We start from the raw sequence: 15540 nt of genomic DNA, 5'->3' as shown, positions 1-15540 counted from the left end.
TGTAGTAACAAACACCAGGAAACTGGCAGAATAAATATCCAAAGCATGTTTTAAGGCAGCTGCTGTTACTGCAGCCCTAAAAAAAAAAAAAAAATCAGCTGTCATAGTATCTTTCAGTGCAGGATGAGATCGGTGGTACTTTGATCATGGAGGGGTCTGTTCATGCTCAAACTGAGTATGTGCTTTAGAGCTCCTGAGATGTTTGTTTTCTTGTGCACAGCATTCAGAATCAGATGGATGCTTTCTGGTGCTAGCCGTTGTTTGCACAAAATTAGGTGGATAAGCAGAGACAGCAACAGTTCTACATCTTCCTGGGGACTGTTAATAAAGAAAAGAAATAAGTTTAGTTTAAAACCCAATGCTAGCTATATTTCAAATTATTTTTAATTTTTGCTCATGTTTTGATACCTCTCAACCTCTTTGGCTTTTTAATGTGGTTATGCTGGTTGGTTCAGTAGAAGATAAACTTACTACTTTTCATTTTGTGTGGAATGTCATTGCTATTAGTTAAATGGTTGATATATTAAACGTAGGTTTCTCTAAATGTAGTAATCTTTATCAACAGAGTAGTTCCTTAGTGAGATTGGCAATAGGAAATAAATATTAAATGAATATTAAAACATGTAATTTGGCACAAATTTTGCTTCTGTTCTTAATTCTCAAATTCTTTGTATTAGTCCTTCAGCAGCCTATAGTTGGTTCTCAGTAGTATGTAATTACTTTTGCCACCTCATGTCTTGCTGTTCAGTAACTAACTGAGCTAATCTCAGTAACTGAGAGTAAGCGTGTGAATGATTGGTGGCTGTGTGGTGTGACTGCTTACCTGCTATTAGTAATGTTATGTTGATCCTATCAATAACAGCAAAGACAGTCTTAGAAATAGTGGTTGTGATCTGTCTCCCCCTTGGCGTTCAGTCCTGTTTGGTAGGAGGGCATGCACAACACATGCACAATCAACAACTTAAATAAATGAAGAAAAAATGCTTGCTTTTTAATGCAGCGTGGTATTCCCTATTTTACTTCTCTTTACCTCTCGTATAGTCTGAGGCCACTTGGCTATAGCAGCCACGTGAGCTCCTCAGCCAATCCCTCAAGCTGAGTGGTTAATATTAATAAATCAACAATTTATCTGCGTCAAGTTTGAGGAGGATCTTAAGACAGCAAGATGAAAATCAATCAAAAATACAAGCAAGTGTTTTTATTTTGAAGGTCGAACAGCTCAAAGAAGAGATCTGTGAGTATCAAAAGGGTGAGAAGCAAGGATTTTCATTGTCCACACCGGTTGAGACTGAAGAATTGAGCATGCTGCAGCTGCAGGTACTTTCAAGGGCCTTTTGTTCACCAATGTAAAAAGCAAATAGAGCAAATAGGCCCCACTCTGCATTTTAATCCCATGTCATAAATGAAGAAGCATAGCTTGTTGTGCAGAAATGCTTGTGTTTTCCTTTCTGTGTGTGGGACATGAGTTTATTTGGTATGCCCAGCATAAATCTTATGTGTAGAGCACATCTGTCGGTGTATACCCACTAGTGCCTTCATAGCTGTTACAGGCCTTGGGAGGTTTTGCGATTATAGCCAGCAGATTATCTAATATGAGTAGATGCAGCTGATGCAGCTCATGCTTTCTTGTTGTCCCATTCGTTTATGAGGGACTTACGTAGCTTTAGAATCACGTCATGCTAAGATTTGAGTCTTAATTGTGTACTAACTTCATTTTCTCTTTATGCACAGGGCACAAAGGATGAAGGGAGGGTTGAAGGGGACCACACTTCAGGCAAAGCTGGCTCAGATCAAGAAGACAGATATCAGAGTAGTGAAACACTTCATAAAAGGTTTGCAATGAAGTCCTTTGTATATTGTCTTTTTCTAGTGGCTTGTCTGGCACTCTGTTTGCTGGTATTCCGTCTTGCAGGGTTCATTTAAGTATTGGGTTCTTTAGAGTATTCTTTGGTACCAGTTTTGTTCCTTTGCTCCCAGATTTGAATGTTTGGAGGTAATGCAGTCGTGAGTGGGTGTGTAGTCCTTGGTATTAAGAATACAGACTGTTTTCTGGCACTTTCTCCAGTTTTTTGTTTTCCTAAAAGAATAGGTGTTGGTCTTTTGTGGATCCCTGCAGACAAAAGCGTTGTTTTTGAAGCTGTTTTGCTGCTGGGAGGATTTCCTCTGGATTTGGTTGCTGTCCAGGGGTGTACCAAGACATTTGGCTTTCAGACTTCCATGTGTAAACTGGGATTTTTGAGGGAAGTCAAATCTTTGTTCTCCTGTGGCCTGCTTAGGAAATTGCTGCTGCTAAACCTCTTCTAGCGTGTTCAAGGAGGAAAGGGCTGTCTGATCCCATCCCTCTGTCTCTTTTCCCCTTCGAATGCCCAAGCCTGTTCCCCCACCTCATGAGGCTGACTTCGTCATTGACTTTCTGCTGTTAGCATCCTCCTGCCCGACCAGGTCTCTCCACAGACCCTCATCGTTACTCATGCAGAACGCATCGCCAATAATTCCACACATCACCACCTAAATAAGAACAGGGACAGGTCATGCTGGGTCTGAGACTCAGAATTAGCAGGATAGATATCACACAGTGGGAAACACATTGGATCTTCCTTGTTTGGCGGTTTGTCAAGAGGTAAGTGATCTGTCTGTGTGCTGATGTGTTCACATAGCAGTTTCAGCCTCAGTGATATTGGTCTTTGGTGTGCAGGTGCCGAGAGGTGATTGAAAACATTGAGGGCAGGAATTCGCAGCTCCTTCACAAGCTGCAAAAACTTGAGCAGGAGCACGAGGATTTGGTTGAGCGCAATGAAGAGCTGGAATCAATTCTGGGAGAGACACAGATCCAAACAAAGCAGGAAAAGGAACAGTTTGAAAGTGAAGTGGAGGGACTTCACCGGAAAGTAAGTAAGGAATGGAAGAAATGCTGTTTTGGTTTTGTTTAATTCTAGCTGCTTTTCTCTCTGCGTATTCATTGGTAAAATAAAATGTTGCTTGACTTAAAGCTGCATGCTCCTTTGTTTAGTTTGACAAGAAATATAACTAGCAAAATCTGCTAGTTTCAGAAAAGTGGGAGAAAAAATAATTATAGCAGTGAGTAAATGACTCTTGCTTGGAGGCACAGATTCCCCCTGTGGAGGTACAGCAGTATTGTCTTTTCCAGCTTCTATTTTTCACGCTTGCACAAGGACTGTTAAGTAGCCAACTTACATCCTGGATCCACAAGCCCAGGCAATGCTCCCTTCACAAACAGCTTTTCTGTACATGTGGACTGTGCTAGTGTTGGTTTCTTCTCTGAGCTGAGGCAAAGCCTTTGTGGTTCAAGTTTGAATTGCCTCATTTTTCTCTGGAGCTTTTTCTTTTGAGTATCTTGTAGCTTGGAAGCATTTATTTCCCCTGAGAAGCTGTCCTAGGTAGCATCAGTGCTCCTGCCAGACTTTCGCATCGGTCTCCTTTAGGAATTGCTTTTCCACCTTGGATGGTTGTTTCTGCTTCTGCAGTTCCTGCTGAAGAGCGAGTTCCAGGAAGCCCTAAGTCGTCCTGGGGCTCAGAAGAGGCACGAGGTATTTCTGAGGCCCGTGAGTTGTCCCTTAAGCTGGCAGTCATGATAGAAGGCTTTAACTTCAGTCCCTATCTCTTCTCCAGACCTGTCCAACAGAGAATGTGGTCCCTGTGGGGCAGTGGTGCCACCTGAACCCAGGAAAGGTCACCGGTTAAGCATGCTGGTGATGAAACGCTGCACTTTTTGACTTCTGATGCCACCTCTGTCAGGGTGCTCTTTAGCTCTGATTTGATAAGGGACTTTCCATCCTTCTGGAGGTAGCTTTGTGAGGAGCACCTGTGCTTTCTGACCACTTAGTGACTGCTTGCCCCAAAGGAGATCCTGTCTGCAGCATTTGTGCAATGTTGCTGCCAGGGCATGTGGTCTGCTACAGACAGGGCAGTCGAACAGGCCTTAGGACAGGTCCTCTCTGCTAATTTCTAGGCAGAAAGAACAGAGGGAGCCAGGAGCTGGTTTTGCTTCTAGGTGGGTTGGCGGCTTTTCCTCCAAAGAGGCTGCTGGAGGAGATCTTCTCCTTTTCCTTTGGCTGGCTCAAGGCCTTGCTACCTGGCCAAGGGTTCTTCCTTGGGCTGTGTAGCCCTCTCCCATCTGTCTGTGGGTAAGAGATGTTCTCGAGCTGCCAGGCAGCAGGACCAGTCCGTGGTGTCCCAAGAGAACCTTGGATTTCTGAGGTGAGAAGGAAGGACACAGGTTTATGAGTCGGGAGTGGCGCTTTGACATATCCACACGCTTGCTGTTGTGTTACACTGCGATGTAGGAGGTGGTACAAGTGTGAAGGTATTTCCCATGTGAATGTGGAAGCAGCCATGCATCTCCAAGATGAATCGTTACAAGTAATTTATCTTGTCTTCCTTTGAAGTAACCTCTGGCTGTGAGGGAAAATTGTATAATGACAGTAAAACAGATTGAAGGCATGTTCAAATATCTCCTGAAGGACCCCAGCAGACGTCATGTTTAGAAAGGTGTAGCTGAGGAGCCGAGGGAAGACACTGACCGTGATGGGAATGGCAGCAGGTCTGTCCACCGTGACTGGACTTTTATTTAAATTGAATGGAGCGTTTGTTCAGCACACATTCAAACGTTCCTTACTTTTCTCACTGAAGTAGAATAAATCAGCTCTCCGCAAATCAAACAAAATGCATTTGCAGTTTGGGGAAATCCCTTTTTCCCTCAGTCTGTTGTTAAAAGGATCCTTGGGAACGCTGCTTCAGGGGATGCAGAGGGAGCGCGGCGGGGGGCACCAAGTAGTCAAGGAGATGCAAAGCATTTTGGCTGGCGTGAGCTTGGAGCTGCGTTCTGCTGGGTACAAAAAAGAGCTAAAAAGGGCAGCGGAGAGACAGGTGAGACAGACTGCAGGATGGAAGAGGAGGGGGGGGGGGTTAAACCCTGGCTAGATCCAGCCTCTGCTCATGTGGAGGGTGCAAAGCTGCATCCTTCAGCTCTGAGTGGCTTTTGGATGCCTTGGCTGTAATGAGGGAAGAACCGCACAGAGGCATGTGTGCTGGAGCCTGGAGAAAGCAGTGCCCCTGGGTGTTTGCCAGGCTGCACTGTGTGAAAAGGACCTGGGAGTCTTTTCTGTTTTGGCAAGCCTACAAAAGTCCTGGCTGGTTAGGCCACTGACACAGAACGAGGACACCAGGATACAATGTGAGTATTGTTCTGCCACTTGCATGGGACTTACCTGCCCAGCTTAAATGCTTAAAACTTAATGGCTTGGGGAAAAAATAAGCAAAATAATGGAAATGCATAGCTGGTTATCAGCTTCCTAAGCAAAGGTTGATTTGGGAGCTAGGGAGGGGAGGTTTGTTTTGTTCCTGAGATTCCTTCCACAGCTCCAAAGTCGTGTTGAACTACAAACTGTCATCTGGTCACGGAAGAGAAAGCAGGTTTCTGTCAGAGGCCTGGGTGTTTCACCCTACCAATGTGCATTTAACACCTGGCTTGGTAACATCATCTATCTTAGAAAACAGTATATCAGCTGCCCTCTGTTAGAGATTGGTCCTTGCTGGGAGCTTCAACAGAGCCATCTTGTGCCCGAAGCCTGTCAGTGGAAGCAAAGCTCTCGCTCTTGAGCTTTGACACGCTGCTTTGTAATCACTGAAAACGGACTGGGTTTTGCAGAGACTTGGCACTTCCTTCCTTTTGGCTTCCCATTGAAAAGGAATGAAAAATGGTATCTGAATATGTGCGGAGAAAAAAGAAAGAGGGAGACATAAAGCCTGTGAACGTGCGGTGGAGCAGGTGCATGTTCTTTGCATGTTATGGTGTATGTGGTGGACAGATGAACGCTGAGGCCGGTCCCTGCAGCTGGACTTCATCTTCTTCCACTTGCTCTGCAGCCTCGTGAAAGCCCAGCCTGGTCAATGGGGAGGCCAGCTTGGTGGTTTAGAAACAGGAAAATCAGCACTATTTTTTTTTCCCAAGTGTAAGAAGCTGCAAGGAAAGGCTGCTGATTGCTGTGCTGGCTAGCAGTGGGGCAGAGCTGGGCCGTTAGTGCCAAGACTCCCATTTTTCAAAAGGGTCTGCAAGAACCATAATCAGGAGGGGAAATTGGACTGTTTCTAGCTCAGATAAACCCTTTAAAACAGCAGGACTGATAACAATTGCCACCAGGGCCCCTGCACTGGAAGACTCCTCAGCTGGAGGGGCAAACTCGGAGGGAATCCTTGTCCAGACGCCTCTCGGCTGCCAGGAGAAGAGCACACGTCAGTGTTCTGCCATCGCAAGTCCGGAGCCCTTGGAGCCTTGCAGGAGGGAGTTACAGCCTCCTCCGGGTGGCGGAGGGACTAGGACAGGTCCGGGGACTGGGTCCAATGTCTGCTTGGATGAGATCAGCTGTGGGGATTGGGCGCTTCTACCTGAGCATCGTGAGACTGTGGGAAAGGAGGATGGCCCATGGTGTTAGTCAGGGGTGCCTTTGTATAGGGTCTCGTGGGGTCCTGTGTGCTGGGAGAGCAACATGTAGAAGGCCCACGAGGTGTAGAGGCCTTGAATTTTAACCATGTATCTGGGTCGTTTTTCTCCTTTTGTGAAGCAGGGTTCTTTCATTTGCCTACTTGGCCCTGGATGAGCTGTTCAGCCTTTGAAGCAGCAGGATGAAAGACCTGAGCTGCAGCTAGCCTGTGTTGGCAGCTACCCACATCCCCCCAATCCTCACTTCCAAGCACAGGGTTTATTCTGTAATTGCTGCACAAGGAGCAAACTCACTACTAGTTGCGGGTACTGGTTTGGTTTTAACTTGTGGTTTGTGTATGTTAAGATCATGAGTTTAGAGACAGAGTTACTTGAAGTGCAGAAGAACAAAACTGAGATGAGTGGGGAAGAGGAGGCGTCGTCTGATGGAGCACAGGAAATGCAAGAGGTAAGAGGTATTCCTTGGGAAATACATTCATTTCTTTAGAAATGTATTAAATGAGCATCTCCTGTGAATGCTCGTTGTCATCTTTTGAGAATTTGTATTCCATCAGCTTATGCAAGGCAGATAGCTGTTTTCCTCCAAAGACATCCAACATGCCCACATTATCTCTGTGATAGCTCAATTCTTTGAATGCTCTCTTAAGAGATTGCCTTGCTTTCAGCACTGCAAGCTGAGGAGCATGTTGACTTCCCTCTGAGGGTGAAAGGTTTACACATGTAGAGGAACACCAAGACCTGAAGTTCTGCTTGACCATTATTTAGAGTTTATTGAAACCAGCGTAGTATGTAGGTACGCTTACCACAAGGCTGATTCGCAGCTAGTTTTGGGCTGGCTTTGCTGTCTGTTTGTTACTTCCTGGTCAAACGACGCTATTCAGACGATGGGATTTTGTTACTTGTTAGTCAGGTTTCTTTTGTGGGAGAAGACAGAGCTTATAGCGTGGGGGAGATCAGCTTGCTTAGGTACCTTGGGTCAGGTGAATGCTCCAGAGGTGTCTAGCCAGCTCTAGATAAAAGGTGTAGGAGTCCTGCTGGCAACATTCGAGAGCCATTTTTCCCAGTCCCATCTTTCTAGAAGACTTATTTTCTGCAATTTATTTCTCTTTTTTTCTAGAATAAAGGATGCTGTGGAAGTGACTCTTAATCTTGCTTGTTCCAGATGCTGGAAAGCTGTCAGGAAACAATAGAAAAGTTGGGAAGTCAGCTGGGAGAGCGGAGAGAATGGAGAAAACAATTTGCATCTGAACTTGAACTGTTGCGGGAAGATCTGAAGGCTGAGAAGAAGGTACTGGGCAGCCAGATGTGCATCAACTACAGGATTGTGGTGTTCTTCCAGGAACTGTGTATTTTCTAGTTTGGGAAGTAGAAAATTTTTCTTATGGCTCTGCTCTTTCAGGAGAATCTGCACATAGTTCCTACAGTGTGACTCCCTGCAGGAAGCAGTTGCCTTTGTGACTCCATAAAACATAAGAGTTGCCCTCCAAGGGTGTTGCGTGAATTCTATTGACTCATTTCTCTAGTCCAGCCAGTTCCAAAGCTTATTTGGCAGATGGTTTTAAATCTAACTGCTTTAATGGAACTGTCTCTAACTCCGTAATATATTTTTCCTTTCAGTGAATCTAATAACAAAACAGTAATTCAAAGTCTATACCCGAAGCCCTCTTCTGTAGAGGGCAGAGGGAAAGTTTTCAGACTGAGTATTTTAATTAAAAGCTGTGAGTCATATTGCTTCCTTAAACATAAGTAAAAACCAGTGAGGGTCTGAACTGTTGGTGTAATTGCATGCATACCAAAGTCTTGCTGGAGGAACGGTGTCATCTAGAGGACAGGTCTTTTGTAGAACTTAGACAACAAATTCACATTGCAAAAGCTCGTGTTGCAGACCAGGCTTTGCAAAAAAGCAGGTTAGAAAGTGGCTAGGTCAGTCTATAAGATATAAAAAAGGAATCGTCTGATTTGGAGATGATGGGAAGAACAGGAGAGGTCACTCTAACCTCTGCATCCCAATAGTTCAATCTACTCATAGTCCAGGGACCTTTTAACCAAAATTGTACATCCCTGTGAGTTTGTTTGTCATTCAGCCACCTGTTGGCTGGTGGTTTTGCTTAAGCTGCAGAGCAGGCTATTTCTCCATTAAAGGGATCATGAGATGAAATCCAGTGGCCTGTGTTAGGCTGGATGGCTGTAATCATCTTCGAAATAGAGGACTTGCATGTGTTTGGTAGGATCATTGACTTCACAAATGCGTTCATCCCCTTTTGTTAAAGGAGCTATACGGGGACAAAACATTTTCCAACAGAGTGCTGGAAGTGAGCTTGGCATGAATTCATTGGGCTGTTGTGAGTAATATGCACCTGGAGATCAAGATTTGAGGTTGTTCAATGTTGTTTGTTGGGATGTCCAAAACATAGAAAGGGCCTAGTAAATTCGACAGTATTTTAGTTCTTGTAGCTTTTAATAATGACTATGTATGTGATGTGCCATGGGCCAATGCTATACACAGAGCTGTTTGCATTCGTTGGAACCTTTTTTCTTGTTTTTAAGAGATTTCTGGACATTTGAGAGGAGAAAGCTCTTTCTCTGAGCTTATAGTTAGAGGTATTGCATTGCTAACTGTTTTCTTTAACACTGGTTGCCTGACTCAAAACCGGAGCATAGAAGTCATTATAATGGCTTCCAGAGTCTGCAAAGATCATCAGCAAACAGGGATTTCTTTAATGTATTCCATGAGAAGCCACAAAAAGATAATGCTTTGTTAGATACAAAGGTGAGAAATGTAAAGGAATCACCGTCCTTCTAGTGTCTGCTGCAGACAGAAGCTGCTTGTCTGCATTGTTCAGTATAAATAAACACATCTGAGGGTGGATAAGAAGACCTGGAATTAAAATTTTTGTGCTAGTATGCACTTAAAAAGAGCTATTGATTTAAACAAACAAACAAAAAAAAAAAAACATAAATTTTACGAAACAGAGTAATAACTCTGGGTTTAACAGTATTTTCCTTTGAAGGATTTGGTTTCGCCACTGCTTAGCAGCAAATACTAGGCTAGGCAGATTCTGGTTCCAATCCAGTCTGGGAGTTCCCCTGTTCTTATGTATTCCTAATCCCTTCTTTTCTTTTTCATCCCTTTTATTTTCTGTGCGTGTTTGCTCTGTGTCTCAGGCTTTGGGTCTGGCATTGCCAGGTGTTAAGGCATAGGTGACACTGAAAGAGGAGAGCAGCCATCCACAGAAAGTTGATTCGGTATGGCTTGGTTGGAGGATGCGCTCTCTGTTTTTCCAAGAGTTGCTAGTTTTGTAAAGAAATGCGGCACGTGATATAAAGCACTGAGAACTACAGATGGCCAACAGAAGGATGAAATCAAATAAAGAACTGTGATTTGGTGATAGCTTACACACAGCTGCCTCCCATGCTGAAAAACTTGCATGTATGTCTTCAGGGGTCAAGAGCTACAATAATTTAGCTGCAGAATCACAGACCTTTGCTTGATGGAGTCCCCAGGCTGTGTTATACTGTTCAGAATAATTCAATGAGACCAAAGAAAATGAAAGTCGTGGTGTTTTCTGACCTTGCAGGCCTCTGAACTTGTACAAGAAAGTGAGCAGATTAGCAAACTTGAGCAGCAACATGAAGATTTATGTACAGATGAAAAGACACATGAAGAGCAGATGGCTAAAGTAGTATTTTTGGAAGAGCAGATCCAAAACTTGACGGATGAACAAGAACTTGTACGGTAAACCTTAACAAGGCCTGTGGTACTTTCTGCCATTTATCTTTGATGATTAATTGTTTAGTCCTTTCAAAATCCATGTAGTGTTTCTTCTGGCAAGAATGGGCACAGCAGTTTGTGTCTTCCTCTAAGGTATAAGGTAATCAGCTCTCTGTAGGGATTTTTGGTAAATAAGCACTTCCCTTAGTGATATCATGATCAATCAGCAGTAAGCCTTTTTTTTTTCTGCACCTGCTCCACATTCTGAACAGCGTAAACGAGAGCTGTTCTTTGGGAGTGGGCTTTTTCTCTTTGAGTTAGGTAGCATTTGGACTAATATGGTCCCAAAGAGTTCCCATCACGGGTTAAGGCTTCTTGGGCCTAACCACTGCCAACAGCTTATGTTGTACATCCTGCTCTGAATTTCAGTGGTCTTTGAAGAACAGGTTTCAGCAGATATCAGGGGTGTTCCCTCACTCCCCTTTTTTTGGTAAACCAGTACAAATTTGAAGTTAGAGCATGCATGCTCAAACTTTCATTAATAAGTAAAAGTCTGGATTAAATCCAGTATGGTTATAGTCAGCTCTCAATTACCTGGCTAGCTCAGTACTGAGATAAAGTAAAAATCAGGATAAGACAGGTATGTTAGCTTGTAAGGTCGTATAGTTTGGATCAGGATAAGTCAGACAGCTGATGGGTAGAGCTGAGCCCCTACTTCCGTGCAGCAAGGCACTGTGTGAGTGCTCCAGTGCTGCTTGTTGGTGCAGAATGGTTCACATGGGCCCGTGCGAGTGTTTCTTTGCATAGCAGTTAAACTAGTAACCTATGACTGAGAGCTGTCCCTTCGGATACACGTTGTTTTGTGGATCAGTGTCCATGGGAGACTGAACCTTGCCCAGAACTGCTAGTCCCAGGATTAAATCCCCTGGGATTTCACTGGACTCTCATATCCCTAGTTTTCTGTTCAGAGTGTGATTTCCCGTGGATGTGTATAGTTATCTCTTTGCTTTACTATTTCTTCTTCAAGTTCTGAATTACTAGAAAGCAACAAGAAGAGAGAGGAGCTAGAAAAGCAGCTAAAGGAGAACAATGGAGAAAAACAGTTGTTATTGGAAGAAATTGCCAAGCTAAAGCAAGATATCCTGACTACCAGGGAGCAGCGTGACAGCACAGCTGAAGAGACTTTGAGGATGAATCAAGGCACGGCCAATAGAGACAACAGGTTTCTTGTGTCACAGAGCTCTGCAGGCAGCTTAAATGGGAGCATTAAACAGGTATGGACAGCTTTGCAATCTTTGACATCTCCAGCATCAGCCAGTTCTTGCAGTGCTGTAGTGTTAACACACAGCAGGAGATGAGAGGCTGACTGATTTCCTTGGGAAAAATGCTTGGGAATGAGCAAATGTAGTGATTTCCTTCTGTCATGTTTTTGGTCATAATGAGAACTTGGATAAACTGAATGGCTCCCTTACTGCAGGTGAAAGAAATAAGTTATACAGTCCTCAGATAATATTTTTGACCTTTTTAGAGCTCTTTCTCAGCTCCCTTTTGGAGTGTGAGCAACAGAGCTGTCTTTCTGTTCCCATAATGGTCTTGCTCTTACAAGACCATCAGAAACTATTCCACTGCCCTGCTCCTCCTTGGAGTTTTCTGCTCTTGTACTGCTGTGCCTGAACTCATCCTTTAACTGCTGACTCAAAGTGGCAGCTCACAAGCCCCTGGATTTTGCTGCAGCCTTGGTTACTGCTTGCCAATTGCTCTACCAGGCGGCAGGCAAGGGCTGCGTTTGCTGCTGTGTTTATCTGCTTTAAATGCAAGTTGTTCACCTGTCTTAATACAGGATCGAAAAAAGGAGGGGAAGAGCAGCTAGCCCTGTCAAGAGGAAGAAATGAGGAAGAAACCCAGGCTGGGGAGTTTTAAGATAAGCAAGGATTATGTGTGGGAGTTTGGAAGAGAAGAGAGGACAGGAGGGCCTGCAGGCAGGAGTGGGAGTGGAAAAGAGGATCAGAGCTGCGCTGATACCAAGATGCATCACATCTGTACAGTTAGAGCAGACCAGAAAAGTGTACTGTTTGCCAGAGCAAGATAAAAGGTGTAGAGGAGATGCTGAAAAGGATCCTAACAGAAGGTGGGAACAAATCCCTGTTGGGGGAACATCTGGGAACAAATGACATTGCCAGATCCAAGAGCACCAAACAAAGGGTTCCTGCCCAGCTGGACATTTGTTGAGAATGTAAGCTTGATCCTCAGGGGACTTCACCTGGTCCCAAGAGCAGAAGGTGAAGCTGCAAGGCAAGAATGCAGATCAACAGACAGCTGAAATTGATGCTGGGAAGAAGAAGGATTTTGATACACCAAACATAGGAAGAGCTTCTAATCTGTGTACGGTGCACTTGCAAGAAGATGGGGGACCGAAGAGCTCAGTCATTTTCTGAAAGCTATTGTAAACCTGTTTGCCTGTGACAGAAGTGGGTGACCGCTCCAAGGTGTCCAGGCTGCTATTGCATTGTGTCAGTGTGTCTGTTCCTGCACTGCTGCAGGACCTGCTTTGTTCCTCCTACCTCTGGAAGTTGTGTCTGGGTGCACCACTCGTGCTTAGCGAGACTGTCACAAAACTCTGCGACACCGTCAGAAACCAGCTCAGAAACAGATATGAGTTAAGAGCAACCTGGGTTGTTTTGCTTTAGTTTGCTAGGTTAGCTTTAACAGGGATTTCTTGCCTGATCTAGGTTATTGCATCGTCCCCTTCAACCTCTAGAGTTGTATAAGCTTCTCCGTGGAGATGGACAGGGTAGGACACAGGTCATGGTGTTGGGGCAGTGACCTGCTTGGGTGGGAATCAGAAGAAATACTTGCCTGTCTATACCCCTCTTCCTACTTAGATGCCCATAAAGTCTATTGGCATACTTTTGCAATCCTCACCTTTCTTAATTACCAGTCTTTATCCTTCCTTTGAATCAATTCTCCCATGACCTTTGTTTTGCTGTTCCTGCAGAGTCTGTCTGAAGAGAGATTCCAACAGCAGGAGGAAAAAGTGCAGCAGCTGCGGCAGGACTTGCGTCGAGTTCAGAATTTGTGCAGCTCAGCTGAGAGGGAGCTGAGATATGAAAGGGAGAAAAACATCGACTTACAAAAGCAAAATCTCTTGCTCCAGCAGGAATGCACCAAGGTAGGAACAGAGCAGGGATAACTGCTCGAGGAAAGCATCACCTCAGTGCCAGGAAAGGTGGTGGAACAGGTCATCTTGAATGCAATCACACAACATGTGCAAGACAACATGGGGATCAGGCCCAGCCAGCATGGGTTCGTGAAAGGCAAGTCCTGCCTGACCAACCTCATCTCCTTCTGTGACCAGGTGACCCTCCTGGTGGATGAGGGAAAGGCTGTTGACATAGTCTGCCTAGACTTCAGCAAGGCCTTCGGCGCGGTTTCCCACAATATTTTCCTGGAGAAGCTGGCAGTCCTTGGCTGGGACAGGCACGCTCTGCTGGGTTTAAAACTGGCTGGGTGGCCGGGCCCAGAGAGCGGTGGTGAACGGGGTGAAATCCAGCTGGTCACCAGTGGTGTTCCCCAGGGGTCGGTGTTGGGGCCCATCCTCATTAATATCTTGATTGATGATTTGGATGAGGGAATTGAGTGCACCCTCAGTAAGTGTGCAGATGACACCAGGTTGGGGGGGAAGTGTTGATCTGCCGGAGGGCAGGAAGGCCCTGCGGACGGACCTGGGCAAGTTGGGTCGATGGGCAGAGGCTGAAGGGATGAGGTTCAACATGGCTCAGTGCCGGGTCCTGCACTTTGGCCACAACAACCCCATGCAGTGTTACAGGCTTGGGGCAGAGTGGCTGGAAAGCTGTGCAGAGGAAAAGGACCTTGGGGGTGTTGGTTGATGCTCACCTGAACATGAGCCAGCAGTGTGCCCAGGTGGCCAAGAAGGCCGACGGCATCCTGGTTGTGTCAGGAGTAGTGCAGCCAGCAGGGCCAGGGAGGTGATCGTCCCCCTGTACTCTGCTCTGGTGAGGCCGCACCTCGAGTGCTGTGTTCAGCTTTGGGCCCCTTGCTACAAGAAGGACATCGAGGCCATGGAGCATGTCCAGAGAAGGGCTACGGGGCTGGTGAAGGGCCCGGAACACAAGTCCTGTGAGGAGCAGCTGAGGGAACTGGGGGTGTTTGGTCTGGAGAAGAGGAGGCTCAGGGGAGACTTCATATATAGAAGTTCAGACTTGATTTCTTCTTTTGAAACTCAGGTCAAAGCTGAACTGAAGCAAGCTCGGGCAAAGCTCTCGGACGCAACTGAAACATGCTCCTCTCTCTCAGCACAGTTGGAAAAAAGTCAGCAGAAGGTCAAAGAACTTGAACAAGAGCTCTTGAAATGCTCCCATGCTGATAAATTGCAGAGCAGCCTGCAAGAGAAACTTGCACAGGAGAAATCCAAAGTGTACGAAGCACAAAAACAGGTAACTCAACAACATGGATTAAGTTAACATCAGGTATATTTTTAGCAGTTTTGTGTAGCTGCAGTTCAGAAAAAGAAGCACTAGCAGTTCACAAATCAGTTCCCTGAAGTCCATTTTACTAGTTTGAGATCACTTGGCAGGTTGGCTGACTATTTTAGGAGACATATTGGTTAATAGTGGATGCATAATTAAGACAATAGAAAGCAAATTGGATGCCTCAACTCCTGACTCTAAAGTTCGGTATCTGAGAATACTTCTAGTGGGGCTGGCAGGTGTAGGGAGCCTGGATCATGTCCTCACAGAGGACCCTTGCTGCTGTTCACAGTCTAGTGAGTTGCAAAAGCTTGTGATTTCTATAGCATCAATTCTTCTGTGTTCCTGCACTAATCGTTGGATTTGTTTTTGAAGGGTGCAGGATTGATTTAAGTGTAAAAAATAAAAATAAAAACATGTCGCTAATTCATGACATAGTATCTGATCCAAACTAATTGATAGCCATTTGAAAATATTTTACTATTCATTTTGGGTCCAAGTACTGGCTTGTTAAATTCAGAAAGTTTAATCTGTGTCCCATTTTAATCTGAGATCTCAAAGCTCCATCAGAAGTTGAAGGATTCACAACACCAGCTCCTGCTGGCAGAGACCCGTGTTTCAGACAAGAAACTCCTGGAGGAGGAATTGAAGGAGGCTCGAGAAAACGAAGCTCGAGTGCAGCAAGAACTCCGTGAGGAGCTGCTGAAAAGGTACCCAGAGCTGGGTAAGACCTGTGCTGTGAGTGGAGAGGAGGTGTGTGCCAGCCAGCAAATGCTTCTGTGCCAGCCTCCCAGCTACCTTCTGCAGCTCCATGCCTGGCCCTAGGTGGGCTCGCAGAGTCGCTGATTTTTGCCTCCCATCTCTTCTTTTGCCTTCCAAGT

General features: G+C 45.3%; 1 protein-coding gene across 15 annotated transcripts in view; it reads left to right on the top strand.

Annotated features, from left to right (window-relative positions):
• CCDC30 (coiled-coil domain containing 30) overlaps window positions 1-15540 on the top strand; it is a 40363-nt gene that overhangs the window by 16421 nt on the left and 8402 nt on the right. For 14 of the 15 annotated variants that reach the window (XR_010826353.1, XM_066982170.1, XM_066982171.1 and 11 more), the window contains 10 exons: window positions 1210-1317; window positions 1732-1832; window positions 2696-2888; window positions 6807-6908; window positions 7623-7748; window positions 10039-10196; window positions 11200-11446; window positions 13168-13341; window positions 14417-14626; window positions 15212-15369. Coding sequence is in view for 14 of the 15 variants with exons in the window: in XM_066982170.1 (XP_066838271.1) it covers window positions 1210-1317; window positions 1732-1832; window positions 2696-2888; window positions 6807-6908; window positions 7623-7748; window positions 10039-10196; window positions 11200-11446; window positions 13168-13341; window positions 14417-14626; window positions 15212-15369 (1577 nt within the window). In the remaining variant the exon portion in view is untranslated. The remainder of the gene's footprint in view (window positions 1-1209; window positions 1318-1731; window positions 1833-2695; window positions 2889-6806; window positions 6909-7622; window positions 7749-10038; window positions 10197-11199; window positions 11447-13167; window positions 13342-14416; window positions 14627-15211; window positions 15370-15540) is intronic. The other variant, XM_066982168.1, reaches the window with a different exon arrangement.

Source organism: Anser cygnoides, chromosome 23 (genome assembly GCF_040182565.1).
Source record: "Anser cygnoides isolate HZ-2024a breed goose chromosome 23, Taihu_goose_T2T_genome, whole genome shotgun sequence".
NCBI classification, from domain to species: Eukaryota; Metazoa; Chordata; class Aves; order Anseriformes; family Anatidae; genus Anser; species Anser cygnoides.
The sequence above is the reverse complement of the archived record's forward strand: the minus strand, read 5'-3'. Positions and strand labels throughout refer to the sequence as shown.